Source organism: Magnolia sinica, chromosome 2 (genome assembly GCF_029962835.1).
Source record: "Magnolia sinica isolate HGM2019 chromosome 2, MsV1, whole genome shotgun sequence".
Taxonomy (NCBI): Eukaryota; Viridiplantae; Streptophyta; class Magnoliopsida; order Magnoliales; family Magnoliaceae; genus Magnolia; species Magnolia sinica.
Window position 1 is genome coordinate 61895307 of NC_080574.1, and position 18577 is coordinate 61913883.

Genomic DNA, 18577 nt, shown 5'->3' on the forward strand with positions numbered 1-18577 from the left:
AATTTTGGGCCTCGTTTGGGATGGACCATAGTGCTGAATCGCATTGACTTGATAACATCAACTCCATCCGTTCCAACCATTGACCGTACCTGGCCAACAGCCTTTGATAGCCACCGATTTGGATGATTACAATCATGTAACAAGTGAGCTTACGATTCATACCCGATGGGTCCATGATCTAAACGCTTCGATTTGGGTGAATGTATGTTGTTTTTACAGTGTAACAGTTGCCACGGTTTTACAAACTGTGGCGGACGCACTCGTAGTCTAGCCGAACACAAAGCCAGACGACGGACGGCAGATTGAGGGTAGTTTGGTCACGCTAAAGCGATTTGCGGGGGACGAGATCGAGCAGGTGAAACGCGGTGTACGTGCCATCATGGCACACGCGGGAGAAATCCTGTCCTTGTACCGGATGGCAATGCATGGGTACGTGCCCAGTCCCGAAATCATGTGTGGCCCGCTGATCAGCAGGTTTACGTCGAGTACAGGCTGCTGGTAGGTGGCCAACTGGGCTGGCTGTCCGGTCTGTTGGACTGCAACAGATTCATCCCTCTTGAAGCCGAGCATCCTGCGTGTTCGCCGCGCTGGGACAAATCCACCCGGCCCGATTGTTGGCCATATGTGGTTTGAGCCTGAGACAAGTCAACTTAGAGGTGCATTACCTGAACTGGGCATTTTCCACCGTGATTTTCTAACCGTTCATTTTTCTAATAGAAACGAAATTCATCTAATAAATGGATTGACGTGATTCATGGGTGAGGGTATATTCACTCTCGGACCCACCAAATGAATGGTACAGATCTCTAAAATATATCTCAAGTGCGGAAGCGTGCTTCAGTTTAAGTCACTAATCTCTCTTCGCACGAATAGCCGTAGCATGTTGACGAGAGAGGAGTGCGAAACAATATCGGCGAATGAGTGAAAACACGAGGTCAGTTTCGTAATTTGAAGCTTGTCCACCAACAAAACGCCGGTATCCGCATAGCCCTGAAAACACAAATACAGAAGGGAGAAAAGAGAGAGGAGAGAGGAAAAGAGAGAAGGGAGATATCGTTTACAGTCGGTTACCGGCGATCGGATATTGGATCCGTCCGATCATCAATCATACAATAAGAAAAGCATGCATTATTAAGAAAATTTCAAGTTCCTCTCCAATAACCCTCGCCTTTTCCACTCCCTTCCGAAAATTTTTGATCTTTCTGACAATTTTACTCATCTTTTCTCTCCATATCCAGCTAAACCCTATACATATTTTTTTTAATGGGAACCAATGCCGATTTGCCTTGTAATAACCACTCTCCACGCGACGGACCCACTCCACGCGACGGACCCAACAGCCCTCAATCTCATCGGGCCAGCAACAACACTCGTAATCTTTCCTCCCCATGGACACACGTGGTACGCGGCGGTAGTACCACCAGCATCAACGAACGGGAAGCGGTGCCCACTGCCGCTGCCACCACCACCACCCCTCCTCCTTCATCACTGTCTGTCGCTGATATTCCCCTGCCGGACCCCGCACCCGAGCCGGCTTACTCCCCTGAGAAGCCGTTACCGCCTGGAAACGCCGTGGCCGAGGCCCTGACCGAGAGCTCTGATAAGGCTGCTCAAGGAAGCAGCAATGCGGCACGGGCAATGAAGAAGCAGGCATGGAACAGGCCATCTAACGGTGTGATCGATGCGGGTCCTGTCATGGGGGACAACTGGCCCGCCCTCTCCGAGTCTGCCCGGGCATCGGCTAAGTCCTCCGATTCTTTGAAGGCTCCCTCCGATGGATCTGTCCCAGTCTCCATATCTCCGGTTCAATTCTCACATTCTCTTCTCTCTTATCTTTAAATTCATCATCATCGTCGTCACTGTTGTCATTTATGTGTACATGCATGGTTTATGTTTTCACAGGGGCCTGTGATCGCATCCTCGCCACATAAGCCAACTACTAATAATGCAAATCCTAATTTGACCCCGAATCATGCATTTCCCGCTCGTCATAAACCTGCAAAGCGTGGCAGCGGCGGCGGCGGCGGCATGGGGCCTGCCAACAATGGCAGTTTCATGCCGCCGCCAGTAGAAACGCCTCATAGTGCTTCTGATAAAGTGGTGGCAGCAGAGGTGGTTCTGGACTCTTCTCCCAGAGACCCTCCACAAAAGAACAGCAATTGGGAAACCGGACCTCGGGGCCCGTTCATTCCCCAACCCCACATTGGGACCGACCAGCCTCGTAGCTCATCCCGCAGAGGCAATGGTGGGCTGCGTGGCGGTGGGGATGGAAATTACCATAGCAACTATATGAACCGGCGAGAGCAAGAGCGCCCAAGCTATGAGTGGAATCATCCACAAAGTTTTAGTGGTAGAGATGCACCCATGCGGCAGCAGAGAGTTGTGCCGAGGAATTTTATACGGCCACCACCGCCTGCTCCTGCTCCTTTTGCTAGTCCTCCGCCCATTCGACCTTATGGTGGTCCAATGGGTTTCCCTGGTAAGTACCATTGCTTTTCGAGTTCAAGCTTTTGGGTTGTTTTGTTTTGGGGTTTATGATTTCTCTGTTTCAGATTTGTCTTCTCCACCATATTATATTCCGGTTCCACCTCCTGAGTCCCTTAGGGGGGCACCGTTTGTTGCACATCCGGGTCCACCTGCCCATGTATTTTTCCCTCCACTGGATTCTCAGTTACGGACTATGCTGGTGAAACAGATAGATTACTATTTCAGGTACTTTTACATGGCTTGCCTGCATATGATGAATGAATTTATCTCATTGATCTTTCGTCACTGCATCTCCCTATTTTTCTTGTTATCATTATTTATTTTAGTACCTTGTTATTAGTAAAAATACCACTCTTTTTTTTTTTTTTTAATGCCACAACCCTTTCTTCTACTTTTGGTGATTGAATAGCATACTTTCAGTCTAATTCTAATACCAAAAGTTGAAAAAGGGTAATATGCATAAAAAAGGATGGGTTGTAACATTGGTTTCCTATTATTATTGGTTTTTTTTTTTTTTTTTTTTGAGAGATTTTATTGAAATTATTATTGTTTAATTCATTAATTCATTATTCTAATTGCAACTCTATCTTTTCTGCCTGTTATTCATCTTTTGCAGTTCTGAAAATTTATGTAAGGATCTTTACTTGCGACGCAACATGGATGAGCATGGCTGGGTTCCCATTTCTTTAATTGCAAATTTCAATCGAGTGAGTTGTTTCTCATTAGAATGTCGTTCCTGTTTTACTTGTCAATGACCACGCATAGACTTCAGCTATGAAGTTTGACAGATTTCTTTATGGGCATACTTATGGTCTTATTAATTCAATTTTGTCAACATGATTGAGCTACAGTTTATAGCTAATTCATGGGAGACCATCTCTTAATTCTCCATATTGGTTGAGCTTTTAATATACACATTATATCTAGACTATCTTGGAATGCAACTTTGTTAGGAACAATATAGACAATGCTCAAGTTGAAGTCAATGGTCAAGAGATCCCTTAAAGTTATTGTTTTGTTACATTGGCTCTATTATTCAAAAGGAGTGGGGCGATTGGTGAAATGTTTTGAATAGAATTAGAGCTAGATGGATGAAGTGGAAATGTGTCTTTGGAGTGTTGTGCGATTGCCACAAGCCTATGAAACATAAATAAAACTTTTGCTAGACAACTATTCAACTGATTATACTGTATGGGGTGGAGTGTTGTACACTTAGAAGGCAGCATGAACAGAGATTTGAGTGTTGCAGAGATTAGGATGCTGAGATGGATGTGTGGAAATACTAAGATGTATATACACATTAGTATGCTTATATCTATGCAGGTCAACATTTTAAAACCTGGACTTGACTGGCTGGTTGATTGGTTTGGACTGGGAATGCCCTATAAAGGTCCAATCCCTCCGTGTCCACAAATTCGATCGCAACCTTCCCAGGTCGGACAGGCTTTGCTGGTCCAAATGTTCAACTGTCTGACTTGGGCAGTTTTGGCAAACTCGGTCAGGTGCAATATAAATTATTTATCATATTTTAATATTTAAAAGCATTGAATGTCTTTTTACAGTTAATGAGGTGTTTACAAGTTGTCACTAGCGAGGAGGATCTCCACATGGTCTTTATCGACTTAGAGAAGGATATGCATGAGGGAGCGGCAAATGAATTTCCAATTATTGTAGGCTTACACCAAGGGGCAAAATTGAACTTGTATCTTCTTGCATTGGTAATGGACGAGTTAACGTGGCATTTACACGAAGCGGTCCTGTGGTTATGATGTTTGTGGAGTAGTTGTTGTCATATTGTTGGGGATAAAGGTGTTTGGTTCCCACCATGCCATAGGGCTTTAGCTGATCAGAAAGCAGCAGACTTCCCCAACTTGTTGCAGTAGCTCCACAACATTCATTTGTTCATGGCCTCTAATGACTCCTTGGTGTGGAATGCCTCTCCATCTAGGCAGTTCTCAGTTCACTCCTTCTACAAGATGATTTTGACATCTTCGAATTTGAGAAGAAAGGACTTCTTTCACGCCTTCTAGTTCTATGGTGCACCTCCCAAGGTGGCATCATTTGTGTGGGTAGTTGGAAGAAATTTTGACTATTGACAATCTTCAGAAAGGGACTATGATTCTCCCTAATATTTGTCTCATGTGCATGAGTGATGCAGAATCAATCAATCACCTCTTCATACATTGTTCTTTTGCTTAGCAAGTGTGCGGTGCACTCCTAGCTTCGTTAGAAGTGTAGTGGATAATGCCAATAACGGTGGAAACTCTATTTTGGGAATGGCTTGGTATGATTCTTCCTAAGGAAAAGTTAGCAATTTGGCGCCTTGTGTTGCTAGGAAAATTTGGGAAGAGTGTAATGGGCGATGCTTTCTCAACAAGCGAGGTTCGTGGGAAGTTCTATGGAAAGCTAAGAGAGATGTTTTAGAATGGCCACAAGGGGTAAAAGAATGTAAGTGCTTCTACTGTTTTGCTCATGCTTGGGTTGTATATTTTGTTGCCTAGAGTTTTCTTGGTGGCCTTTCAATAAAGTCAAATTTATTATCCTTCAAAAAAAAAAAAAAAAAAAAAGAAGAAGAAAAAGAAAAAGAAAAACAAAACAAGAAAAAAAGAAAAAAAATTAGTCAAACAAAAATATAGTGCATGGAATGTAAATTTTCTGACAATGGGAGTGGAAATGAGGAATTAGTTAAGATTGCTAACCAAATTCCCCAAAATGACCATTTTGATATCTTGGGTCAATAATTCATGGGAGTTGAGAGATCAAGAGGATGTTGCTCATAGAATGCAAGTTGAACGGAAGAACTAGAGATGTGCCTCTGGAGTTTTATGTGATTGTTGTGTACTTGTCAAATTAAATTGGAAATTTTATAGGATAGCTATAAGACCAGCCATGCTTTGTGGGACACAATGTTAGGCAACTAAGTAACATGTTCATAGGGTGAGTGTGGCTGAAATGAGGATGTTGTAATGGATGAGTGGCAAGATGAGGAATGATAGAATTAGAAATGAATGCACTTGAGAGTTATTCACAAAACAGGTGCAAGAGCCTGTTACTGCCATGATGAGCCTATTCCTGATGAAGTCAAATCTATGTTGCATTACTTTCAAAATTTGGTCCCCGATGATCTTCTTGAAGAGTTGGCTCTACTGTGGGATATTCAACATGCTATAGATTTAGATCTCAGAGCAAATTTACCTAACTTACCAGCATATCGAATGAATTCCACTGAGCATGCCGACTTGAAGCGTGCGAGACACCCCCATTTCAACATTCTCTGTGGAGAGCATGCGAGACACCCACGTTTCAACATTCATGATGGCTACTTGTTCCGTGGAATGCAACTTTTCTATTGGTTCTAACTTTTTTGTTGAAAATATGAATTGACATTTCGAGGGAACATAGGAGTCGCACCAATATGTAATAAGATGAGAGAAAGCAGACTTGGATGGTTTTGCCATGTGCAACGGTGACCAAGAACTACAATTATGAGTGTGTGGGTTTGAGTTGAAGGCTCTAAATGGGCAAGGGGAAGGCCCAAAGGTATGTTTGTGCAACCCAAGTGGGGACTACTGAGAGATAGGAATGCATGGCCTCCCAAGTAAAGCACTTGAGAATACCCAAGCTAGCTGCTGCCACTTAAAGTGACTTCTCAAGATATTCTGCTATAATGGAAAAAAAAAGAAGGAAAGGTTAACATGTCACCCTAATGGGGACCTCTGGCTACAAAAATATTGTTGACACGAGTCATTGATTAGGATTGAGAAGTGAGTCATCAATATGCACATTTTAATCCACTTTTTCCAATTTTTTCTAAACCCCATTCTTCCTAGGTATTGGAGAAATGACCAATTGACCAATTGTAAACCTTTTTCTGTGTCAATTTCATATGCAATATCCAAATCTTCATTCCTTTTTTATAAAACACACTTATTTGCTATAGCAATCTGTCCATAATTTGACAGTCCTTCACAAATGCACCTTGAAACGATAATAAGATTTTATTTGTAACTACTTTTAGTCTTTCAGAAAGAACTTTGACTAGGATTTTATAAATAATTCCTAATTGGACAGAAGTTTGACACTTCGGTAAGTCCTTTGGAATGAGGTAAATGAAGCGGCACTACTCCTTTGTGATTGTGTTCTAGTGAAGAATTCATTAAAACACCAAGAAGAAATCTACCTGAATGGCTGAGCCATATCCTATCATTTATGAAAGAAGACATGATGTGTCCATCTGGCCCCGACAAGATCTTCTTAAGCCACATCAGTTATTTATGAAAGAAGCCATGGTGAATCTTCATCCCGTTTTCTAAAATAAATATGCTCATTCTCTGTAACAATCCTATCCATAATTTGATGGTCCTTCACTAATGCACCTTGAAACTAGATGAATATTTTTCTTGTAACTACTTCAGTCTTTCCAAAGAAATTGGCTATGATTTTATAAATAGTTCCTAATCAGATAGAAGTTCGCTACTTCCATAGCTCACTCCTTCAGAATGAGGGAAATGAAAGTGGCATTATCTCCGTTATGAATGTGGCTTCTAGCAAAGAATTCATTAAATATTGTATTGAATCCTTACGTCTTGAGAGTATTCTAAACCTGGTGTGATCACCCAGTCACTACTAAGATCTTGACAGTGATTCATATAGGCTTGGTGTCTTCATTGTATGTCTAGAATACACTGCTATGTGAAGTAGGTAATATCTATTCCCATGATTGAGAAAAAACCTTGGTATTGTTCTTTTTCTCATAGCATAAATACTAAATAAGATGAACCATCCGGATCCATGTACCTGTCCATGCACACATCCTGGGTTTATCTAGAACCGAAAGTACTTTATCTCCAGGAACATTTCCTCATATGCAGGGCTCCTGCCTTTTTTAAATTCTGTGTCGCAATCTAACCGAAGTAGAAATATAATAGTTGTCAGGGTTGCTGACCCTTCTTGAAGGTGTTAGACATGACCCGGACTCCTTAGCAAGTTATTCTGTATCGGTAACGGTGGCCGTAACGGTTACTACCATTACCAATACGCGTATTGGCCGTAACGGATGATACGAGGGCGTAACGACCGTTACAACCCCTGTAATGGTTGGAAATTTTCTTTTGCCCAAAAAATTTTGAAAAAATATCTAGAAAATTTAGAATAATATAAATATTCCAAATGTATATTCATTTTTTGGTTTGAACATGTTTATGATAGTGTAACGGTCCACTCTTTGGTGAGAGTGTTGTATCGGGCTATTTAGTGAATTTGTGAACATGATTATACATATCTAATATTCACACATCACAATCAAGCATTATAACTAGAAATTAGAAAAAAAAAAAGGGCATAAATACTATTTCAAAATTTTGAAAAAAAAGCCATTGGCACTTCTATTTGCTCAAATCACTTTAATCTATGGTTTTAATCTTAAAAACTATCGTAAGAGTGGTCAAAATCTGTTGTAAAATGATTTAGGAGAGTTTTTAGAATGAGAAAAGTGAAAAAAATGAGAAGAAAAATAAATTTAAATAGAAAAAAGTGGTTGTTTTTCAACCATCACGGGAGTAATGGTTAACGGCTTTTACGGCCACCGCAACAGTTGATATGGACGCAAAAAACCAACTGCCCCGTTTCACCCCCGTATCACAAAATGGTTATGACCGTTACCTATACGCATCGGCCTTTACGGGCGTATCGTAATGGATATAGAACACCTTGCTCCTTAGATGAACCTTATTGTCAGAGCCTCAGAGGGACAAGTCCGGGGTTTTTACGTTTTGCATTCGGGCTCGGGGCCAAGAAGGTGATACCTCTCCCACCGAAGGTGGTAGCGTTTGTGTGGCTCGTGGGTAGGAACAAAATTTTGACGATGGACAAGCTTTGAAAGAGAGGGATGGTAATCCCTAATGCTTGTCTTTTGTGTATGGCGGAGGGGGAATAAGTGATGCATCTTTTCACCACTTGCCCTTTTGTGAAAGGGGTGTTTGATAGCATCCTCTTGGCTTTCAATGTGCCATGGGTTATGTCGAGTTCTTTAGAGCAGCTGTTTTTTTTAATCTTGGCATGAAGGGGAACCAGTGTTGTCAAAATCCTACTATTTACAATGTGCCATGGCTTTTTAATGACTTAAATCACAACCAGTGTTGTCAAAATCCTACTATTTACAATATACGATTTTAGTTGAATCTTAAGGAAACGATTTCAATCCAAATTATGAATCTACGATTCTATGAATTGAATCCTACCATTTACGATTCAAATCCAGATTTACGATTCAAATTATACTTGTTATTTTCTATTTCTTTAGTTGCCTTTCATTTTATATTTTTAAATTGGAGGATTTAAGAATCGTTTAGAAAAGGTAAATTATTTTATTTGTTCTTTATAAGAGATTAAATTATATATATTCTAACCTTAAATCATGTAGCTTTTTTTGTGATATCTTACTTCCTAATTGGCTGAAACACCAAATTGATGTCTGACTTGTAATGTTTTTATGGCTGGTTACAATCATGTTGACATATATGCATTATGGAATGATGTTTAGAAATCAAGATATCTTTTTTTTTTTCCGTTGGTCTACAGTATCAAAGACCACTTTTCCACCATGATTCTACATTCAAGAAAGGTAACAAGAATATAAATTATTAAAGGACCCTTGCATGTTTTTTTAAGGGAAATTTCTTGAAAGACAGAAATGAAGGAATAAGAATCCTTTAACACTGTCATGGCTTGGTATTACTCAGTGTTTGTTGGGTTCATGTGGTGTACGCTACGGACCATGTTGCATATGCTACACACATGTAGTGTGTGTCATTGGTAGCGTACGCTACTAGAAACTCATGTAATTTTTTAAAAAGTTTTTTACTCTACTATGTCACATGCATATTTTCAAAACGGTGGTGGCTCGTATTGAATAGACGTGGCAGTCCATATGGTCAATCTGGACATTCCAAACTGTGCTCCTAATCATGGATAGATGATATATATATTTTTGACGCCCATCTGATTATCCTAACCATTTGATTTTGGACATAAAAAAAATTATGGTTGGAGAAGCTTTGTGTTGTAAATGGTGACATACTCACATAATTTAAAGAGGCTTTATAACTTAAAGCCCTTTCGAAATGGGTTTTAAAAACCCTAATTTTCTCCTGCAACAATGCTTCCTGGTCCCAAAAAACTAAGAGATCGATTCTCTCAATCTACAAATATTTTTGTAGTAAAACTATAGGGGTTTGATCGGCCCTATCTAAGGATTATACAAATGGAATTTCACAGCCTTTGAACTAAACACAAGGAAGAAATTAGAAATAAGGATTGTACGGATGGAATTTCAGAGCCTTTGAACTAAAAACAAGGAAGAAATCAGCGATCCCTCATTTTATGTCTGTGCGGTTGTGGGCCTTCCAATTTTTGATTTCTATTTGTTTGGTTTTGAAGATATTAAATGTATGTTTACAACTATTAACCTTAGTTATTTATATTTATTTTAATTTTAATGATAAAATGATTGATATCTCTTAGATTTTGACTTTTTTTTTTCTTCCCTCTTTTGTTGCCCTTTCTTAATTTGTCCATTTTTTCTCTAGAAAGTTGGAAATGACAATTTTTTAAACCCATATGCCTTTTTTCTTTAATTTTCTTTGCTCTTTTTATATTTATTTATATTATTTATCCTCTTTTAAATTATTTTAATTAAAAAAGTAAAAGTATCATGTAGCTTATGCTACAAGCTACATAGGGTCAAACACTATGCTATACGCTACATGCTATTTAAAACACTAGTATTACTTGGTGCACATTGATGGCAAAAGGAAGATTGATGAGTTAAAAAAAAAATCAATTCTGATTTATTTATATTTTTCATATATATATATATATATTAAAATTTTAAGAAAATTGTAAAAAATCTTATGATTTACGATGCAATTTCCGCTTCGATATGATTCAACCCCTGCTATGATTTGTGATACGTTAACAATTTTGACAAACATTGATCACAACAAATGCCACAAAACGCTTACATCCTATGTATGGTTCTTGGGTGTATCCCTCAAGATTACAACCTTGGTTTCAATGCAAAAAAGAAGTTCAAATATCACACGTATTGGATATCTTTTCTAGTGTTCTTTCTAGTGGACTCAAGATCATGTAATCTGGACAAGAGCTAAGCATGTCAGAACCAAATTATCAATAGGTTATGACAAGAATTAGGGGTTGATGAAATCATAAATAAGGTTATGATGGGAATTGGGGGTTGATGTCATTTTGTTGTCATTGGATTTCTTGGCAACATCACTAATGGGACCCTCAGGTCTTGGTATGTAAGAAAAAGGGTTGAAGTTGCCATTTCTCATTTATGATCATCTGATATCATTTCGTTGTCATTGGATTTCTCAGCAACATCACTAATGGGACCCTCAGGTCTTGGTATGTAAGAAAAAGGGTTGAAGTTGCCATTTCTCATTTATGATCATCTTTTGGGAATTTTCTTTCGAGCTTTTGTAACATTTTAATGATTCTTTTGAGACCAATTTTGGGAGAAAATGTGAGCCTTTTTGGGTTTTTCTTCATATCTAAATATGAGTACAAAAGGGAAGGGTTTAAGATTTATATTGGAATAAGGGTATTTGACGGCGAGAACTAGTAATACCAATGGGGTGTGTGTGTGTGTGTGTGTGTGTGTGTGTGTGTGTGTGTGTGTGTGTTATGGTCTATGTTTAGCCAGGAGAATTAATTTTTTACTAAATCTTGAGGTACATCCTTTTCCTTGGTTGGTTTCTTGTTTGTTCATGGCATGGTATTTCATAACGGTAACGGTGGCCATAATCTCTCTCTCTCTCTCTCTCTCTCTCTCTCTCTCTCTCTAAAACTGTATTGGCCCCATAACGGATTGTTATGGGGGTCGCCATTTTTTTCCATGACAGTTGTTACATGTCATTTTTTTTTGGAAACAGTTGGCACTGTTATCGTTATGTAACAGCCGTTACGACGCACCTTGATTCATGGTTTTTTTTGGCTGTGTTGTCACTTGAATTATTTTTGCTAGTTTTTGAGGTTTGGCTTGTAGAATTCAACTCCTAATTTTGACCATAAATATTTAACTTAGTTCCATAAAGGATGAATGTAAGTGGGTGCAAAGTTATGTAGAATGATGCAAATCCAGCTATGTGACTGAGATTTAATTTAAAATCAAAGGAATATATAAAATTCACCAAGCTAAAGTGTGATGCACATGCAAACAATGTGAAGCCCAAGAGATGACGGGCATGATTTGAGGCCAAATCACAGTCATCAGCCCTTTGACCAAACAAAATGCTCGGAAAATAGGGCCCAAAGAAGATAAATATCTTCCAACTAGCATAAGAATAATTCGGGTTCAATGGGTGAAAGTTTGAGATCCACGCATGAGTTGGGTCCGATAATAATGGAAGATGGTTTAGGTGGCCCTTAGTATCAAGAAAAATAAGATCCAAGTGAGGATAATGAAAGATAAAATCTTACCTTTGGATTTGAAGATTCAAATGGATTTGCCACCTACGATCCATCAAGCATGAAGCGGAAGAGGGAGGATCTTAGGGATGAAGGATAAAGTGACTTCTCACCCTCTAGGTTTCTATTCAAAGATCTAGCCTTCACAATGACGAAGGAAGAAGAAAGGAACTCTCACAAGGCCTCCTCATATTTTTCTCTAAATTCAAAATAGGGTTGGACATCGCTACCCCTCTTGCTTTATTTTATAGCAAAAATTTATTGAAATGACAATTCTACCCCTTTAGTAACAAAAGAAAAATACCCATTATGTCATAAAAGGTACAAAGTTTAATCTACCCTCCCAAAAAATATCTTATGTAGCAAATAAATGTCCATTGTCCAATCACAAATTAAAATGTCTAAATCATCAAGTAACATAAAAGAACTAACTGACAAAAGGGTCTAACATAATTCAAACATCAGATGGCCCCATGATGGGACACGACGATCCAACGGATGGACAATCATGTAGACCATGATCAACAGTGAGATGATCTCCAAATATGATCCATGCCATCCATGCTTTTCTAATGCTCACCGATGACCACTGGTGATCACCATTGGTCACCTAGCAAAAGTGAAAGTGCCGATGTAGCCTGTGGATGCCTACGTCTCTGATATGTACAGAGTGGTGGTGTGATGTCCACATCAGTTCTCCCCAGGTGGGAAGAACCTAAGTTCCGGTACTGCTCGAGAATATCTGGATCTGTCTGCTGTAGCTTAGTAGTCTCTATAATCCAAGTGTTGTCAGATGTAGGTCGATTCTTCCATTTGACTAGAAACTTCTGATATCCACCATGGCGAGTGGAAACCACCTGCTCATCCAAAATCGTCTCTACCTTCTCTTTCCGTTTAGGTGCTGATGAAATAGGTGGTAGAGGCTGGGAACGTGGGTCAGAATGGGGCCAGAATCATAGGGGGGGATATGGGACACGGTGAGGGTCAATAGGGGAACTGAAGTGAGGATTTGGGCAAGGCACCAAATCTTCCATATTAAACGTCGAACTGATGCCTATGTCCAATGGAAAATCTATCATGTAAGCATCGGGACCCATTCTCTTAAGGATTTTGTAAGGTCCTGTGCTGCGTGCCTGTAATTTCTTAATGGTACCTGAAGGAAACCGTTCGGGCCTAAGCCGGATAATCACATAGTCATTGACATCGAACTCACGCTGTTTGCGATGTGAATCAACATGTAGTTTGTAATTTTCATTACTCGCATTGATCCTACGTCTAATCTCAGCATGCAACTCATGGATGAAATGCGCAAATGATGATGCTGACTCAGAAGGACGTCGAGATACTGACATGGGAATAAGATCTGCAGGCTTCTTAGGGGTGTAGCCATATACGACATCAAATGGACTCATGCCTATAGACCTGTTGACTGATGAATTATATGCAAACTTTGCCACAGATAAGACTGCCTCCCATGTCCTAGTATACTCACTTACCAGACACCGCAACAAATTCTCCAAACTATGTCATAGTGTCTTCCAAAAATAACTCATAAACCTTACATCCCGGTTAGATACTATGGTCGCAGGCAACCCACGTAAATGAACGACCTCGCCAAAAAAAATCCTAGTAACATGAGAGGCGTCTGACGTCTTTGAGCATAGAATGAAATGGGCCATCTTTGAAAATCGGTCCACAACCACAAAGATGGAGTCATGCTTCCTGATAGTCTGCGGTAATCCAAGCACAAAATCCATACTAAGGTTCTGCCACAGAGCATGTGGTGCTGGCAAAGGTGTATATAATCTTGTGTTCTGCTTCTTCTGCTTTGCCAGGTGACAAGTACGACACTGCCCAATGATCCTAGCCACGTCTCGCTTGAGACTTGGCCAATAGAAACGATCCTCCACAAGGGCGATGGTTTTGTCACGACCAAAATGACCTGCGATCCCTCTCGCATGTAACTCCCAAACTAAAAAATCTCGGAAGGAAGTGTGAGGTATACAAAGCCTATCGCCTTTAAACCAATACACATCACTCAACGCAAACCTTTGATCGCTCCCAATCTGTCCCTCCGCAAGGGACGTGTACAGAGCTCCAAAGTTTGGACACGATGGGTACTCCTCTCTCATACGCTCAAACCCTATAACCTCTATGTGTATGGATTGGAGCGTCGCCACCTTTCGACTAAGGGCATCCGCGGGTTTGTTCTTGACTCCTGCCTTGTGCTTGAGCACAAACGTATCCTCTTGAAGAAATTCAACCCATTTAGCATGCTTGGGGTTCAACTTCTTCTGAGAGCCAAGATAGCACAAGGCCTTGTGGTCGCCGCAAGGATTGCACTACTGTATAAAACTCTTTGTCATAGGTGGAATACCGTTGCCTTGCATCATTTAAGTTTTCACTGAAGAATGCAACGGGATGTCCCTCATGACTGAGACCACCTATACTCACTCTAAAGGCATCGCATGCAACTTCAAAGACTTTAGAAAAGTTGAGAAGTCGCATGACAGGAGCCTCTGTCATCTTGCTCTTGATCTCCTTGAATGCCCTAGAGGCAGTTTTAGTCCATTTAAACTCCCCTTTTTTATGCAGTTAGTAATGGGAGCCATAATAGAGCTGAATCCCCTAATGAACCGTTTATAAAAAGTCGCTAAGCGGTGAAAGCTACAGACTTCATGAATATTCTATGGTTCAGGCCATTCAACTATCGCCCTGATTTTCTCAGGATCGGTGGACATACCATCTCTAGACACAACAAACCCTATCAGACGTGAACATGCACTTCTTAAGATTTGCATACAACTTCTCAGCCCTTAAAATCCCACAAACTTGCCTCAAATGGTTGAGATGCATTTCCTTAATAGAACTATAGATGAGAATATCGTCGAGATATACTACTAGGAACTTTCCGATAAAAGGTCTCAAACACCTGGGTCATCACCCGCATTGATGTACTCAAGGCATTAGTTAAGCCAAAAGGCATGACTAGCCAGTCATACAACTCGTCCTTCGTCTTGAAGGCTCTGTTCCACTCATCACTCGGGGGAATGCGGATTTGGTGATACCCGCTCTTGAGGTCAATCTTGGAGAATATTTTAGCGCCAACCATCATATCAAGCATATCATCAAGCTGCGATATGGGAAACCAATACTTAACGGTAATCCTGTTGATGGTGCGACTATCCATACATATGCGCCAAGTGTCATCTTTCTTTGGTGTGAGAAGAGCGTGGGCACTGCACACGGACTCATACTCTCCTAGATGAAACCCTTTCGTAGAAGTTCATTTACTTGCTTCTTTAATTCTGCATGTTCTCTTCGGTTCACCCGATAGTAGGGAAGGTTTGGTAAAGTGGCCCCCGGTATGAGATCAATGGCATGTTGAATGTCTTGCATTGGTGGGAGCGCGTCTGGTAAATCCTCAGGGAAACATCCCTGAACTCATCTAACAATGGACTGGCCTCTTGTGGCCTCTCTATGTCGACTTATAGGGTGGCCTCTCTGGCCACTAGGGCATACACCTCAGAATCAGTCGTAGTCTTCCGCTCAAATTCTTTGGCGGTGATAACGTGAAGAGACTTAGACTGTGAACTCGTGCCCTCCTTTTACCCATTTGATTGTTCTTCATTCTTCTTCCCACTTCGGCCCTTAGGGGGCAAGGGGACCAATACAACCTTCTTGCCTTGGTGGACAAAGGTACATACATTTGACCGATCCCGGATCGTAACATCACGGTCAAAAAGCCAAGGTCGGCCCAAAATGATGTGTTCAATATCCATAGGCATGATGTCACACCACAACGAGTCAGTGTACAAGTCAAATTGAATAGGCACAAGACGCTGCTGGGTGACTACCACCAAGGTCGCATCGACCCAAGACACCTTAAAAGGCTGAGGGTGGGATTCGGGCTTCAACCCCAATCACTCTACGGTTCTAGTGGAGACAACATTCGAACAACTACTACTGTCTATTATCACTTTGCAAGCCTTATTTGCACGTTGCATAGGTGAAAAAAATCGTAGTTTGATGCCAATCATCGTTAACTTTAGGACATGCTATGGAGCAACGAATGACAGCCAACGGCGTGTCCTCTCCCTCATCGTAATTCTCATCACTAGGGATTGTCTTAGGCTGGTACACCACTTCTTCCTGATCACCCTGATCACCAGCCTCGTCACACTCGTCAAGGAGAGGGGTCTTACCCTTTGGGCATTGCCTTACAAAATGCTCGAATCCTTGACAGTTATAACACTGTATGGAGTTGTTACCCCTAGATCTAGTACCAGCTATGCCCTTTCCTTTCACATCTCTAGGGTTAGGCTGAGACCCCTGGGTTTTGGTTTGGTTCCCGAAATTGGACTTGTTGGCCTGGGTATTAGTCATGGCAGAAGAAGTACGGGAATCAAACCTCCCTCCATACTGTCGTCGGGAATACAACTTAATTTCTTGGGCCGCCTAATACGCTTCCTCTAGGGTAGTAATCTGGCGGAGATGGAAACCTTGTCTTATTTCCGATCGGAGGCCCATTTGAAAACGAGACAGTATGCTCAACGGGTTCTCCTCGCTTTCACACCGCGTCATCAACTCCTCAAATTTAGTGATGTAATCAACCACAGACATAGTCCCTTGATGTAGGGAAACCCATTGGTCCATCAGTCTCCGACAGTATGTATAGGGTACATACTTCTCCTTCAAGATCTCCTTCATCTCTCCCCATTGAGTCATGGGGCCTGTCCTGCCCTTTCCATCTGCCTCTCCATGATTGTCCAGAACATTTTGGCTTGCCCCTCTTGCTTCATCTTTGCAAATCTCACCCGCCGATCGTTGGACATATCGTACCACTCAAAATAGTGGTCCATGCCCGCCATCCAGTCGATGAAGGCTTTTGTATCAAGGCGACCATCGAAGCTAGGGGCCAATTTTCACCCTCTTCATGATCTGCTCGTTTGGTTCATGATGGTCACGTTGATCCACGGGTGGGAGTGGAACTTGACAAACCACATTCCTCTCATGTGCGCTGCTGTTACCTTGCTGAACCACATTATGACCAATGCATGCATCGACGTGATCACCTGCCTATGAATGGGGTCGTCCCTAATGTTGGGGTTTGTCTGATGGGGCACTTCTACCGCGATGAGTCGACCTGCCAACGCAATAATCTGCTCTGCTGTGGCCTTGTTGTGGGCTTCGATCTTGTCAAGGAGCCCCATAACCAGTTTAAGGGTTCCATTCAATTGCTCTAGACTCATGGTCGCGTTTAGTCCAATCCTACGGACGGATCTAGTGGGCATATAAGATTAGGGAACTAGAATACATCTGCGACTTCTAGACAACAATTGAGGAGACGAATCTGAAAATCACAATCGCATGATCTGTGTAAACGGCGCAAAATCAGCAACTAGGCAGAGGAAAATTCTGCAAGCTGTAGAAATTCAGCTGCAAGCAGAAAGTTCAACAATGTGCAGAATCTTTTGCAATACACAGAAAATTCAGCAAATTGCATAATTTTCTGTTGTACACAGAAATACTCAGCAGCGTGTGGAAATTTCCAGTTCGCACCTGAATTTCTGATTGGGCGGGAAATTCCAGATATGTACGGACAATCAGATTCCAGATTTAAGATTTGCACAATTTTCAGATTGCAATAAGATTCAGATTTGCGCAGGAATTCAAATTTACACAAAATTTTTAGATTGCAATAAAATTCAGATTTGCGCAGTAAATTCCGATAAAGTGCTTTAACTTCAGATTTTATAATGCAAGACTCGATTGGATATGATGCATATGCTGAATTTTATGTTTATGCATGAAACCTGACACAACCTATCCTAGATGTATATAATCGAGCATGTGATATGTGTGAAAAGGACTCCTATGCTAAATGTCTCTGATACCAAAATTTGATGTAGAATGATGCAAATCCAGCTATGTGACTGAGATTTAATTTAAAATCAAAGGAATATATAAAAATCACCAAGATAAAGCGTGATGTACATGTAAACAACGTGAAGCCCAAGAGATGACGGGTATGATTCGAGGCCGAAATTACAGTCATCAGCCCCTTGACCAAACAAAACGCTCGGAACATAGGGCCCAAGGAAGATAAAGATCTTCCAACTAGCATAGGAATACTCCGGGTTCAATAGGTGAAAGTTTGATATCCATGCATGAGTTGAGTCCGATAACAATGGAAGATGGTTGAGGTGGCCCTTAGGATCAAGTAAAATAAGATCCAAGTGAGGACAATGAAAGATAAAATCTTAGCTTTGGATTTGAAGATTCAAAGGGATCTATTATCTACGATCCATGAAGCATGAATTGGAAGAGGAAGGGTATTAGGGCTGAAGGATAGAATGTATTTTATAGCAAAATTTGTTGAAATGACAATTCTACCCCTTTCGTAACAAAAGAAAAATTCCCATTATATCCTAAAAGGTAAAAAGTCTAATCCACCATCTCAAAAAATATCTTATGTATCAAATAAATATCCACTGTGCAATCACAAACTAAAATGTCCAAATCATCAAGTAACATAAAAAAACTAACTGATAAAAGGGTCCAACATAATCCAAACATCGGATGGTCCCATGATGGGACC

The 18577-nt window shown here is 40.8% G+C and overlaps 1 protein-coding gene across 1 annotated transcript in view; it reads left to right on the plus strand.

Moving 5' to 3' along the window:
• Positions 1-986: 986 nt before the first annotated feature.
• LOC131237151 (la-related protein 1C-like) overlaps positions 987-18577 on the plus strand; it is a 64888-nt gene continuing 47297 nt past the window's right edge. The window contains exons 1-4 of the mRNA XM_058234823.1: positions 987-1803; positions 1903-2479; positions 2553-2712; positions 3104-3194. Of these exons, the coding sequence (XP_058090806.1) occupies positions 1264-1803; positions 1903-2479; positions 2553-2712; positions 3104-3194 (1368 nt within the window). The 5' untranslated portion in view covers positions 987-1263. The remainder of the gene's footprint in view (positions 1804-1902; positions 2480-2552; positions 2713-3103; positions 3195-18577) is intronic.